The sequence below is a fragment of the Condylura cristata genome, unplaced genomic scaffold, assembly GCF_000260355.1.
Source record: "Condylura cristata isolate star-nosed mole 26May11 unplaced genomic scaffold, ConCri1.0 scaffold00012, whole genome shotgun sequence".
NCBI lineage: Eukaryota > Metazoa > Chordata > Mammalia > Eulipotyphla > Talpidae > Condylura > Condylura cristata.
In genome coordinates, this window is record NW_004567113.1 from 9,625,405 (window position 1) to 9,639,874 (window position 14,470).

The 14,470-nt window shown below is 36.9% G+C and overlaps 1 protein-coding gene across 1 annotated transcript in view; it reads left to right on the forward strand.

Moving 5' to 3' along the window:
* HSD17B11 (hydroxysteroid (17-beta) dehydrogenase 11) overlaps positions 1-11,136 on the forward strand; it is a 33,429-nt gene extending 22,293 nt beyond the window's left edge. Inside the window, exons 6-7 of the mRNA XM_004681422.2 lie at positions 7,091-7,207; positions 10,419-11,136. Of these exons, the coding sequence (XP_004681479.1) occupies positions 7,091-7,207; positions 10,419-10,509 (208 nt within the window). The 3' untranslated portion in view covers positions 10,510-11,136. The remainder of the gene's footprint in view (positions 1-7,090; positions 7,208-10,418) is intronic.
* The last annotated feature ends 3,334 nt before the right edge of the window (positions 11,137-14,470 follow it).

Genomic DNA, 14,470 nt, shown 5'->3' on the forward strand with positions numbered 1-14,470 from the left:
TTTTTTAATGTATTCATGCATACAGAACTGGGGTACAGGCCAGAGGTACAGGGGTGGTGAGAGGATTCACCAGAGACAGAATGGGAAGCAGAACAGGCCAATTGACAAAGTACACTGCTGAAAGGAACAAGGAGTGGGTCAGGAGAGGTCTGCCGGGCCATGTGGATCACCTTGTGGCAGTAATCGAACTCATGCTGAAGTGGCTTTAGCTTCTTAATGCTGTGCTTTAATAGGCTGCGTGACCAGGGAGGGCCCAAGATAACCCTTTTTTGTTTAATATAAATGTTGCTTATAATTCTCCCTGTATTTGCCTTTTAACTTACTTTTATTTAGTTTTACATTAAAATTTTCTCCTTCAGCATAACCATTTCACAGAATGTGAACTTACCAAGCTTATGACAATATTGACCCATGTTTTTTTCCTAGTATTTCTATGTTGCATTTACCATTTATAAATCATTGCTCCACCAAAATTTACTTTAAGAAGTTGAAGTCATAGTGGAGCTTGTTTTCCCCAGATAGTAAATGATTTACTGCTGCACTAATTATGAAATCAAGCATCATTCCCTCCACTTACTTCAAATCTCACCCTTATAATGAATTTACATATTTACTGAGATCTAATTTTGTGCTCTTTATTCTATTGCACTGATGAAATTTAATCTCTAAATTTTATTCTCCTTTCTTAAATTTTCTTACTCTCTTCCCCGGTTTGTCAGCTTTTGATGAAAATGCTTTACAGATTAGTGAATAATCACTGTAGTCACTGTGGGAAGATAGCAAATTCCATTCAAATATACCTTATTCTTAAGTCACCCATCCCCCATTGCTAGACAGTGAAGTCAACATTAGACTAAAATGTCTCCCAAAAAAATTGTCCTAAAAGTATATTTTTCAAACATAATTTTGCTAGGAAACAAAAATAAGAGAACTTACTTCAGATAATATAGATAATTCACCCATTTTAACTAAGAAAAACTCTTAAGACGTAGAGACAGAAAATAAAGGAAAAATAATTTTGGGGGTTGAGGAGAGAAACTGAGTGGGAGCAAATAGTAAAAAGAGAATTAAAAACTCATTAAAACTGGGGTTAATTCTCAGCACTCTGAAGCTATCCCCAGCCACTGCACCATGAGTTCGATCCCCAGCCAGGGAGGTGACCCACATGGTGCAGCAGACCTCTCCTGTCTGGCTTGCTGCTCCCCTTAGCAATGCATTTCAATAGATCAGCCTGTTCTATTTCCCACTTTGTCTTTGGTGAATCCTCTTATCTCCTGCCACCCCCACCTCTGTTCTGTACGCCAGTTCTTGTATGCATAAATAAATAGAAGTAAATCTTAAAAAAGGAATTCATTAAAACTGTTAGAAACAAATACTGTACGATACCCCTCATATGTGGAATCTGAAAAAACCTAACATCAGACCTGTGGAATGGTGGTTACTCAGGGCTAAGGGGTGGAGGTTATTGTTTAACAGGTCCAAGCTAGCAACCAATACATGAGCCCTAGAGATCTAAAGCACTACATAGTGATCATAGTCAACAATATTGTATTACAAAATTTGTAGTTGCTAAAAGACCTCTATCTTAATTTTTCCCATCATACACTAAAACAGAAATAATTATGGCACATGACAAAGGGGTTAGCTAATGCTATGGTGGAATTATACTGCAATATATAAATGTGTCAAAGCACTATACCCCTCATGTTGGGCCCTCCCTGGTGTCGCAAAGGGTTGGAGCACAGCACTACAAAGTTAGCTGCAGCACAAGTTGGATGCCTGGCCAGAGAGGTGAACCACATGGCGTGGCAGACCTTTCCTGTCTCACCCACTGCTTTTCTCAGCAGTATATTTCAGTCTGCCTGTTATGCTCTCCACAGTCTCTGGTGGATCCTCTCACCCCCTGCACCTCTTGCCTGTACCCCAGTCTGTATGAATAAATAAATAAATCTTTTAGGGAAAAAAATAGACTTCAGATTTAAAAATTATAATTGAATTGTTTAGCATTAGTCTAGAACAGTCCGCACAAAACTAACCTTTATGTGGACAAGAGTGCCCTCTCCTGGTAGAGCTCTGTTAGTACAGCTAAAATAATTTGAGACGTTTGCTGTGGAAAGGATAAATAGAAGCTGGCTGGTTCTAACCTAATCACATTACTGTAACCTGGTCATGCCAGAATCTGAAGCTTTATCCTACCACATGAACTCCTTTAACATAAGCTTACATTGGCGTGGATGCCAGAGTTGAAACTAGATTTCACCGAGAAATTTAATTCTAATTAAATTAGCGATCTTACTCTTGTTTATATTTAGGACACTAAACAAAATCTGTAAACCTCTCAAAAGTACTTTGCTTTGAAAGAGGCTTGTCCATAAGCAGCAGAACTGAGATTCAGATCCAACTTTTTTCTTTTCTTTTTTTTTAAAGATTTATTTATTTATTCTTATATAACTGGGGTACAGGCCAGAGGAGCAGGGCGATGAGAGGCTTCACCAGAGACAGAGTGGGGAGCAGAACAGGCAGATCAACAAAGTACACTGCTGAGGGGAGCAGCGAGCGGGTCAGGAGAGGCCTGCCACGCCATGTGGGTAACCTCTGGGGCCGGGGAATCAAACTCATGCTGAAGGGGCTCTAGCTTCTTAGTGCTGTGCTTTAATCCACTGTGCCACCAGGGAGGGCCCCCAACTTTTTTCTTTTTAATATAGCAGTCATCTTTCTGAAAGAAGGAAAAATGAAACCAACCTCTAAGTAACTGACTACAAATAATTTATATCTTATTAATGTTGGCACTTAAATTCTCTTTACAGCACATTGAAGATGTGGATTATTGATGCTATGTTTACACATGGAACCTTTACACTGTAAAGGTCATGATGCAGCATAATCTGAGCTCACTGGAATAAAATATAATCTGGCATACTGAGAATATTTTTTCCTTTTGGTGGCTAAAGAGTTTTTTTGTGTGATTTTAGCTTTCATATAAAGAAATCATGTTTTATACTTACTGAAGGCCTACTAAATACCAAATACTTTATTGGTTCTAGATACTGCTGGCTTCTCATCTGTCAAGGCTAAATTTGGCATCTATGCCAAAGTTTGCCTTCCTCTATTCTAATCCGTATAGCAATTCTACAAGACAAATTTACCGCCCCCATTTTATCAATAAAATAACTGAAACTTGAAGAAGTTACAGAAATCATCAGATGTCAACACTCTTTGGGTGTAGCAGACTGGAATCCCTAACTAGTTTCCTGGCTCCAACTGCCCTAAAATTCCAACTTCTATTTTTTTAATATATAATTTTTTTTAACAAGGTAACATTGGTTTACAACACTAAATATGGTTCAGAAATACAAGATGTTCTCTCTTCAGGGATGCTCACAACACTATTAAGGTACTCAGACCTCCACTGTGCCCGCCCCCCTTTTCTCTGCATCCTTCCCTGTAGTCATCTCAATTTTTGTCACATTTCTAGGGTTGCTTTTGGTTTGAAGTTGTCTTTTTTGAAGTTGCCTCTATCCCACATATGATTAATGCCACCCAGCGTTTACCATTTTCCTTCTGACTTAGTTTTAGCATAACCCCCTCCAGTTCTACCCAGGTTGTCACAAATGGCAGCTGTTGATCTTTTCTATAGCTGAATAGTATTCGTGCGTGCACACGTGTGTGCGTGCGTGCGCGTGCACGTGTGGGTGTGTGCCAATCATCTTCCCTCACTCATCAGTCCTTGTGTACTGTTGCTTCCACAATTTGGCTGTTGTAAATAGTGCTTCAGGGACTATAGGTGTGCATATATTTCTTTTGCATTCTGCAGGTAGACACCTAGGAGTGGAATTGCTGGACTATATGGCAGTAGACTTATTCTTAATATTTTGAGAAACCTCCATTTGTTTTCCCATAGGGTTTGACCAGTCAACATTCCCAATAGGGTGTATGAAGGTTCCTCCATACCACACCCTAACCAACGCTTGTTTCTGGTCTTGTGATATGGGCCATTCTCACAGACAATTGTGTGATAATACCTCATTGTGGTTTTGATTTGCATTTCTCTGGGGACAAATGATAAGCATTTTCTTTACCTATCTGTTGACAATCTGTGTCTTTAGGAAAGTCACTACTTAGCTTACAGTATTTATCTGATAGCTTTGATGAATTCTTACCCTCTTTTTATATCCTGCTCCCTGTCCGCAATGCAAAACTTCCACTCTGCAATGCAAAACTTGTCCTTTTTGTCTTTAGCTCTTCTGCCCATGATTTGATAGGATTATGTTTTCTTTTTGTTAAGTTGGATGAGTTCCTTGTAAATCCTGAATATTAGCTCCTTATCAAATATGGTAGGCAAATATTTATTCCCATCGGTAGGATGTTCTTTTGTTTTAATGACTTTTTAACCAAATTTATGTTGAAGTTCTTTTTCTGAGAATAATTTTTTAAATATGTTAAGTGTTTCATTGAAAATATCTTTTCATTTTTCTGATAGTTCATAATGGTCAGGTCATCAACAAAATTTAAAAATACAGAGAAAAGCCCCTTTAAAGATGTTTCATATCCAGAAATAATTATTTTAATGAAAAGTTAGATATCTAGTTATAACATTCCTATTTAATTAAGAAGTATAACTTCTTATTTATAAGTTACACTTCTCTAGTATAACTTCTTACTTATAAGTTACACTTCCCTATACTTATTTATAAGTTATACTTCTTAATTAAAAGCATTTCTTTTTTCTAGCACATGGAAACATACTGTCTATAAATTACTATTTTGACTGGAAAATCAGCTTTTGTACTGATATAAAGCGCTATCTTTTTTTAACATTAACATAGCAATTTTTGTGTGTTTGTCTTATCTATGGATAGAGTTTAACAAATATTGCTGAAGCCAACTTGTATTTATTCTGTGATGCAATGGTGGCAGTTTTAAATTCATGTTGGTGTTGAAACTATACCATAGAAACTGGAAAATGCTACAAAACCGGTATTCTGTTCCCTGCAGGGGCTGTAGTTAAAAATTCACCAGCATGCCTATGGTGATGGCACATGGGTGACTCTGTGACGGGAAACCCACAAGGATAACAATGGAGATGAAAAAAAAAATGTATAAAAATAAACTATTATATATAAAAAAATTTCACCAGCATGCTATTGCATTATCCCCATTATTTAGATTAAACACAAAAAAAAAAGCCTAAACTTTACACAGTAGAAACGCCTTCTCCAAAATCACTCTGATACTCAAGTGGCAAAGCAGATAATCAAACAGTTTCTCCACCTGCAATATTTGCTTATTCACAATGTGTATAAGGGTGTGCTGTGCTGTTTAAACAGGTGTTTGTTAGCTTTCTTGGAGCGTGGAAATATTGAAATCTGGTGAAAATATGCCGCAAAGTCAATTTTCCTCTGAACACTTCTTAGAAGGAAATTGCATCCTTCAGGTTCTGGCTTTATCCTCCTTGCCAACTATCATTGGCCAATGCCACAGACTAAAGGGATTTAGACTCCTTCAAGCTCCCTTTGTCTTTAGGCCAGAAACCATCAGCCTATTATATTTCCTGTCACATCTCCAAGCTTTCCTTGTATAATACTATTGCTTCAGATTTCCTGGGTGAACACCAGTGTTTGAATAAATGACTTATTCCAAGAAAGAAATATTACATCATACATAGTTTAAGCTTTATTTTCTATACATCCAATATGTATCCAATTGTGCTCACATTTAAGTACAATATTCCAATTCTTAGTTTTCCCAATTTTACTGCATTTTTTTTTCTTTCTGAATGAACTATTCTGTAGTTGTTTCTAGAGAATCTTGTCTAATTTTTTTTGGTTCCATCTCTCTTATCTAACGAAATACACTACAGTTTGTCTCCCCAAAACATTGGTCAGTGAAACAGTTTGGTTACACTGTCACATCCCGTCAATGTATTTAATGACCTATCTTTTTTCCTCAGTCATCAATAAAAATGTTAAAAACTCAGAGCCAATTCTTATTGAACTCAGAGCCAATTCTTAACACTAGCCCCAGAACAGAAACCCCTTAGTAGGGACCACCTGTATATCAATAGTATATACATCAGGGAGACAACATATGAACATGTAACATGGAACTAAAAAACAAAGCTCAAATTAAATCAAGATCTAATAAAATCTCTATAATGACATCTGACTTCTTTCCCAAGATTTCCAAATGAATCTGTCAGTCCTAATTTGGCTGAATTATTTTTTTAAAGATTTATTTATTTATGCATACAAAAACTGGGTATAGGCCAGAGGAGCAGGGGGTGAGAGGATTCACCAGAGACACAGTGAGGAATAGAACAGGCAGATTAAATGAAGTGCACTGCTGAGGGGAGCAGCAGGGGAGACAGGAGAGGTCCGCTGCACCATGTGGGTCAGCTCCCTGGCCAGGGATGGAACTTGTGCTGCAGTGACTGTGGCCAGCTTCATAGTGCTGAACTTTAAACCAGTTGCACCACCAGGGAGGGCCCAGGCTAAATTATTTTGTCTAGTTACTTCTATAGTCCTCATTTGCAAAATATCTTCATCAGGATCTTGTATAAGTTCCATGAAAAATATTTAGCACAGGCCTCTCTGGTGGTGCAAGGGGTTAAAACACAGTACTATGAAGCTATCGCAGCCACTGCAGCACACATTGGATCACCGGCCAGGGGGTTGACACACATGGTGCAGCAGAACTCTCCTGACACACCCGCTGCTCCCCTCAGCAGAGTATTTTTGGTCGACCTGCCTGTTCTGTTTCCCACTCTGTCTCTGGTGAAGCCTCTTACTCCCCATTTCTGATCTGTATGCTAGATCTTGTATGCATAAATAAATCTTTTAAAATATATATTTGGGAAAAATATTTAGCATGGAGTACAGTACATGTGAAGCACTCACTAAATAAATAGTTGGTGGTATGTTATTATTAAGACTAAAGCAGCTTCCATTTTTGATCACCACTGATGGGCTAGACACTATAGTCAGTCAGATCTGTCATCGTTGTTAAGGTAATTTGACTTAACTGTTTACCATCAAAGTAACAATGAAGCCCCAGTGAATATTTTGTTTTTAAAGAATGCTTCTGATTTCAGTTTGGGACCTACCCTGGAACCTGAGGAAGTGGTAAACAAACTGATGAATGGCATCCTGACAGAGCAGAAAATGATTTTTGTTCCAGCCTCTATAAACTTCTTAACCGTGGTAGAAAGGTAAGCAGCAGTTACAAAGATTTATCTGTTGTGTGCTTTACTAACATTTAAATTCAGACATTTGATAAAAGTACAATTAAATGAAATTGAGGGATTTTAAAAAATAGTAAATTTGAAGATTCTATCAGTTTTAAAACCACAAATGTTAAACATTTAAGTAAGACTTATAGATCCATGAGGTAAATGAACTGAAATAATTTTTATTTTTATTATTTTTATTTTTTTTTTAAAGATTTATTTATTTATTCATACAGAACTGGGGTACAGATCAGAGATGCGGAGGGTGAGAAGATTCACCAGGGACAGAGTGGGGAGCAGAACAGGCAGATCCACGAAAGTACACTGCTGAGGGGAGCAGCGGGCGAGTCAGGAGAGGTCTGCCGCGACATGTGGTCACCTCTGGAGCAGGCAGGGATCGAACTCATGCAGAAGTCGCTTAAGCTTCTTAGTGCAGTGCTTTAACCCGCTGTGCCACCAGGGAGGGCCTGAACTGAAATAATTTTTAAAGATTTTTTTAGTTATTTTAAAGAAAAGAAAGTTATATATTTCTTGAACTCTTGTTATCAATATATATGAATAAATATGATTTTAAGCATTTACATAATGCAAGCAGAAGACTGTAATATCAGAAGAGACCATTGTTAGGTTTTACATATTTGTTTAAATATACAACAGAAACTCCACTTTTGTGGAGAATACATTTGAAGATAAAAAATAATAAGTAGGGCTTCCTGGTGGCCTAGGGTTAAGTTTCAGTGCTATCACCACTGTGGCCTGAGTTTGATCTCTCCTGTCTCACCTGCCACTCCCCTCAGCAGTGCATTTCAGTTAATCTGCCTGTTCTGCTCTTCACTCTGTCTCTGGTGAATCCTTTCATCCTCCCCCCAATGGCTCTGACCTACACCCTAGGTCTTCTACACAAAAATAAAGAATAAAATAAATAGGTCTTAAAACATATATATAAACAGAAGATAATCCTCTGAACTCTTATTTGTGCAAAATCATACTGACGCATAGGAATCGCTAAATAATCCTTTATAATGTAGAGACCTTTGAATCTTGCTACTTCAAATGTGACCCATGGCTTATAGCCTCAGCATCACCTGGGAGAAATCCAGTCTCATCTGCTGAGTCAGAATTTGCACTAGAAAAAGATCCACAGGTGACACATATGCATTTAAAAATTGAGGAACATTTCTTTAGTGGTACTACTCAAGTTTAATATGTGTTAGAATTCATGTGGGGTTTTAAATGCTGATACCTGACACCTGTTCCCCAAGAGTCTTATTTTATTGGTCCAGAGTATGGTCTGATTTCCAGGAATTATCTGTAATAACTGTCCTGGTGATTCTCATGTACAGCCAAGATTGAGGACCACTGGTTTAAAGAATGCCCATCATAACACACTCCCTCATTATTCATCTGGGAAGCCGTGCGACCATGAGGCTGGCCAGATAATGAGGTGTTTCAGACCAAGGGGAAAAAACTTTGTCATTTAGAGCCCTATTACAGGATCACTTGGGAAGTCTATTTAAAAAAGATTCCTAGACTTCATCTCTAAAGATTTTATTATTGTTTGTATTACTTATAATTTTTTTTGAAGTAACACTGCATTATAGTGTAAGTTTGTGTGCATTATTACAAATCAACCTGTGAATATACTACATTAAATTAACCATTCTGTTAAATGAATCACTAAAAATCCAACTTTATCGTTTCCCATAAAATTGGTCATTTTTACCTCATTTACTCACCCGCCCTTCCCCACTTTTTAAGTAATCAATAATTTGTTCTTATAGATGATTGAGTTGGGACCTAGAAATCTATATTTGAACAGATAATTGGTTCAAAAGTCATGCTTTGATCTATTGACTAAGAGACGTAAGGCAATTGAAATGATCAAAGTGACATGTCTCAGGCTTCATAAGCCCCTTCTGCTGGAACTTTAGTTGAACATGACTTAGAAATTTAGGTTTAGGGTTTGTTAGGTGAATAAACACAACCTGTGTGCTATTTAACATTATTATTCTTAAGCACTCAATCATTAAGAACTTTAGAACGTGACTCTGAGGGAAGATATTGTACTTTTTTTCCATCACTGATGCCTGCACTTTTCAAGAGTGACAGATACATAAGACACACCAACATGTCCTTCATGGGAAAAAAAATTCTATTTCCTAGACCTTTAACATACAGACTCTAAATTTGTGCTCTGGCATTAGATGAAGCTGTGTTTCTGTGACTTGTTTGAATGAACATGGATGAATTTCTTAACTCTTTAAAGTTCTGTTTCTTCATTTGTCACAAGGAGATAATAATGTGACTATAGGCTATGAGTAATCAATAAAGTAATGCATTTCAAAAATCCAGTACAGAATAAAAATTCAACAAATGTGATACCACTGTTTCCTATCCATTATCATTGTAATTGTTCCTATTATAACCATTGTCTTGATTTTCCTCAAGCTGGAAATGTTTGATATTAGTATCATCTTGGCAGAAATCTGCATGTAATTATTTTTCTGTTTAGAGCGTTCAGATTCCTTGGAATTTTGCGAGTTCCTCAATATTAGGTACACAGTAAGGATAGAAAAATATTACACATGTGATGTATCTATCACTGTTTAGGACATTTTATATATAGACATTGATTCTTCACAAGAGTTGTTGCGTAGATGTTAATTTTTCTGTTCAGATGTGAGGAATTTAAACTCAAAGTTAAATAATTTGTTCAGCATTATGTTCAAAACCAAAAGTGTTATCTATATTTTCATTTAGCAATTTCCCAGTCTCTTAGTGGAATATTTTGATAATATTCTGAACTATAGAGTACATAAAGTTAACTTCTGTTCTCACTACCTTCCAAAGACCAGATTTCTTTTTAACTTTCTCCTTTTTTTTTTAAGCTTTTTAGGCATCTCAACTATTCTGTCCTATAAAGCTTCTTTCTTAAATCTTTTGAAAAATAGAGGAGTACAGGTAATTCAAAAACTAAATGTTATAGATCACTCATACCCTGAAAAAAGGTTAGAACTTCCTTTTGAAAAAGAAATAGGTTTAACTCGGAAGAACACAGCAGTCACTCAGTTAACTTATTAATATTATTTAATATAAACATGGACATGATACATAAGTATAAGAATGCTAAATGATGTTTTTCAAATGCACTTACTATGAATTTTCTAATTATTTTCATGTATCTTTCTTTTAGGATCTTTCCTGAGCGTTTCCTGACACTTTTAAAAAGAAAAATCAATGTTAAGTTTGATGCAGTAATTGGATACAAAGAGAAAGAGCAATAGTGCTTTATTTTTGAAAACTGATCTACCAAGTTCCAGTTGACTTCATCTAATGTTAATCACAATTTTCATGTTTGAACTTCTGACTTTCCTAATTATATTTTTTTAATTATTATTTGGTATTATTGTTTAAAGCTCTGCTACTGAAAGCTAATTTCTTCTAACAGAGAGAAATATCTTAGGAATTGACCTTATGGAAAGTAGGGGAAAAGAAGAATTTTACTATAATTTCTAAAATTGTGTGACTCATCTGATGGTTTTGCAAAATTTGTACTAGAAATGGTTAAGATTTTTTATTTTTAGTTATACGTTATTAACATTTACAAAATTTGCCTTTTCTTTTCTAATCTACCTTTAAACAGAAACTTAAAGCTCTCTAAACATAACGAAGAGCTATACTTGGTGGCATTTTATAATAAATTTCATGTGATGTAAGATATAGTGCTTGAACATTTCATCCTGCACAGTTCCACTGTTTCCTGACAGATACCTCACATTCCAATGCCAAACATTTCAGCACAAGGAAACAAGAGATGGACACATGTTGCAGAATAATTGTATCGTGGAGGGGGGGGGTTGATGCAGAGAATTGGGAGAATGTACCAATAAGTGGCAATAATAATAAATGGATGAAACTTAACCTTCTGGTGTTTTCCTATTTTGTCTCGAATAGAACATGGCTTAAGCAATGTATGCTTTTTTAGTATATGCCAGCTCTTATATGCATAAAAAATAAATCTTTTAAAAAAGAAGAAAAAGAACAAACATTATTCAGGCAAATCTACCTTCCATCCGAGAAGGTTGGGCAGAGGGTGTTCTGTGAAGATACCCTCCCTAAGTGTGGGTGCTTCATGATGACTACATCTGAGGGGGGAATTCTACTGACAGAACACTAACAGGATGTAAAGCAGTGGTTCCCTAACCACAACAAAAACATAGATTGCCTCACTAGAACTGATCGGGAAACTCCAGACTGATTGGTTTAAAATTCCACTTTTGGACACCTGCACCCCCATGTTTATTGCTGCTCTATTTATAATAGGAAGACATGGGATCAACGCAAATGCCCAAAAGTAGATGACTGGATTAAAAAGATGTGGTACATATACACAATGGAATATTACTCAGCAATCAAAAAAGATAAATTCATGCCTTTTGCAGCAATATGGTTGGAGCTGGAAGGGATCATGCTTAGTGAAATAAGCCAGAAAGAAAAGGAAAAATACCAGATGGTTTCACTCATAGTAGGAGCATAAAGGATGTGGGGGGGGGGGTGAGGAAATAATAATGAACAGCTATATACCAGAGACATTTTATGGGGGTGGAGTGGGGAATGGGATCAAAAACAGGGGGAGGGGGGAAAGAGTGCACTGGACTATGATGGCACATGGGTGATTTGGTGATGAGAAGCCCACAGGGATTACAATTGAGATGGAAAAGTTCACAAAATGATGTAAAAATAAACATATATAAAATAGTTGTCAGTAAAAAAAATAATTCCATTTTTGGAAGAACTAAAACTGCAATTGGTTAGGTATTAAATATTGGTGGGCCCAGCATGAAAGAATTCATTTGGACCTATTTTTTCTCTTGAACAGTCACCACGCTGATTCGGGCCACCATTATCTCTGACCAGAATTACTGAAAAGCTGTGTAGCTGATAACCCTGCATCTGTTTTACCCTTTTTCTAGTGCATTCTCCACCCTATAGCTTTTCTAAATCTAAAGTAACAGTCCCCTAGCCTGAACCTCTCACCAGGCTCTTGGGCCCTGAGGCTCTCAGTGATTGCACCTCTGCTAAATTCTCTCTCTCCTCTCTACCCCACTCCCTGGTCTCCAAATCAGAACTGCCTACCCTTGAACACACCTTTACTTCTCACCCCTCAGGGCCTGCACACAGTTTCCTACATCTTTACCCTTCATCTATCTAAAAGCGGCTCGTGTTAGTTTCCACTTACAGTTCACCTCCCAACCCCCACCCTCATCTTCAGAGATGGGTGATTTGCCCTTCCTGGAAGTTCCCAGAGCGCCTATATTTAGGATTGCCATAGCACTTTGCATCAGGTGGAGAATATAGAGGCAAGAGATTTCTGTTCTCCTAAGAATATGGGTAGCCAGGAAAGAGGAGATCATTATAAGTTAATTGGACAGTAAGATATTACAGCAGGGTGGCAAATGGGGGATGGGGTGGATACAAAGTTTACTGAATGTTTTAATGATGGGAGAGAATGGATATTTGAAAGCATCAAAGACATATGCAGTAGGCAGGAAGAGATTGGAGTTAATAGAGAAGGATAATTGGAGGAACATGAAAGGAAAGCCTGAGATAGAGACTTCAAGGAGCACACACTGGACTTGTGTATAGAATGAAGAGAAGGATTTTATAAGCCAGAAATATGTTAGGGGTTCTATGAGATGTGAATTTGGAGTTTTTGGTTTGGATAGGTAGGTTTTGGAGCCTCAAAGGGAAGTTTCTATGAACTATAAAACTACCTAAAGCTGTTTTATCAATTTGGCAATACACAGAATCTTTGACAATGAACTAATGAACCAGGAAAGAAAAATAATAATTTTCATTCCAAGAGATTATTATAGTTGAGCTAAAATAACAGTGGATTAGTAATGTGTACAAATCCCATAGCTTCCTCATGTTATACCCTCTAGAAAAACAATAGCTTAGCGTTTACCTGTCTTCTCTCCCTATTATACCTCTTAATCCCCATCAATTACATTATAGCAACACTTCTGATCCCTCTAGGTGGTGAAAGGACAGACTCGCTCTTTGCAGAAAAGACAATACCATGCAGATGACATTCTACCAACATTTGCTCACACATCTTCTTTTTCCTTCATTTCCTGTAAATGTTATGGTTACTATACGGTTACTATTGCTGGCCTTATTATATGACCAAATAATACATCTGCTAGTTATTCTGTCCTGTCTTTTTCCTTTTCTCGTTATTATCACCTATGTAAAAATAATTCCATTTCTGAAATTGGCAATAAGGAAGGGCGGGGCTCTCAATAGGTACATGAATGAAAAAGGAAAAGGAAAAAGGCACACAAAATTCAGAAGATAATTCAGTTTAGTAAGAATCCAAATGCTAGGGGTGGTATTCGTTCAGATGAGAAAACTTTCCCCAAAGTAACTCATCCCAAATTGTGATGTGAAGACAAATCAATGATAAACTTACAGTGCATTCATTAATGTCAGTAGGAAAAAACTGACCTAAAAATGTGATCAGAATAAATGAAATATTTTTTATTTTTTATAGATATCTTTTGAGGTAAAGTCAGTGATTTCAGAAAGACGTACAAACCAAAGCAGATTCTATGCTTCTATCTTTGTTGAGAAAGTAGAACCCTGTATTTGAGGAACATGAGCAATTTGACCCCTATATATAAAAAAAACAAACAGAAGGTAGTTTGCCAGGTAATCTCAGACTGGATGAAATATCTCAACACCCAAGCAAACAATTTGACCTAACATTAGTGAAGCAATTCTCACATCCTCAACGTTTCTTGATTCTTGGGTGATACAAATAATTCAGTAGATAAAAGCATTTAGATTAAAAGTATATCAGTAGCAGTGTTGGAGACCAGCTCCAACTATTGAGGTGTCTGGAGACAAGACAGGCAGGACCCTAAGGTGGGAAGCCGTCAGCGAGCAGAGATTCCTAAAAAGGGGAGAAGGAGAAAAAAGGGAAAGGGGGGCGAGGAAGACATGGGAGTCAGAGTTGGGTGCAAGTCTTCCTGCTCTGCCTTCAGCAGAGGTTTATTTTATACATTAGGAGCAAGCAGTGGGATGACATCAGCACATGAACTGGGATGAGAGATTACAATCATCTTTTTTTCTAAGAACTGTTTAAGGTCATATTGCCCTTTAGCTGAGATATAACATTCTAAAATCAATCAAAGTTAAAAACAGATACATAGGTGCACAAAGTTTATGACTAATATTACT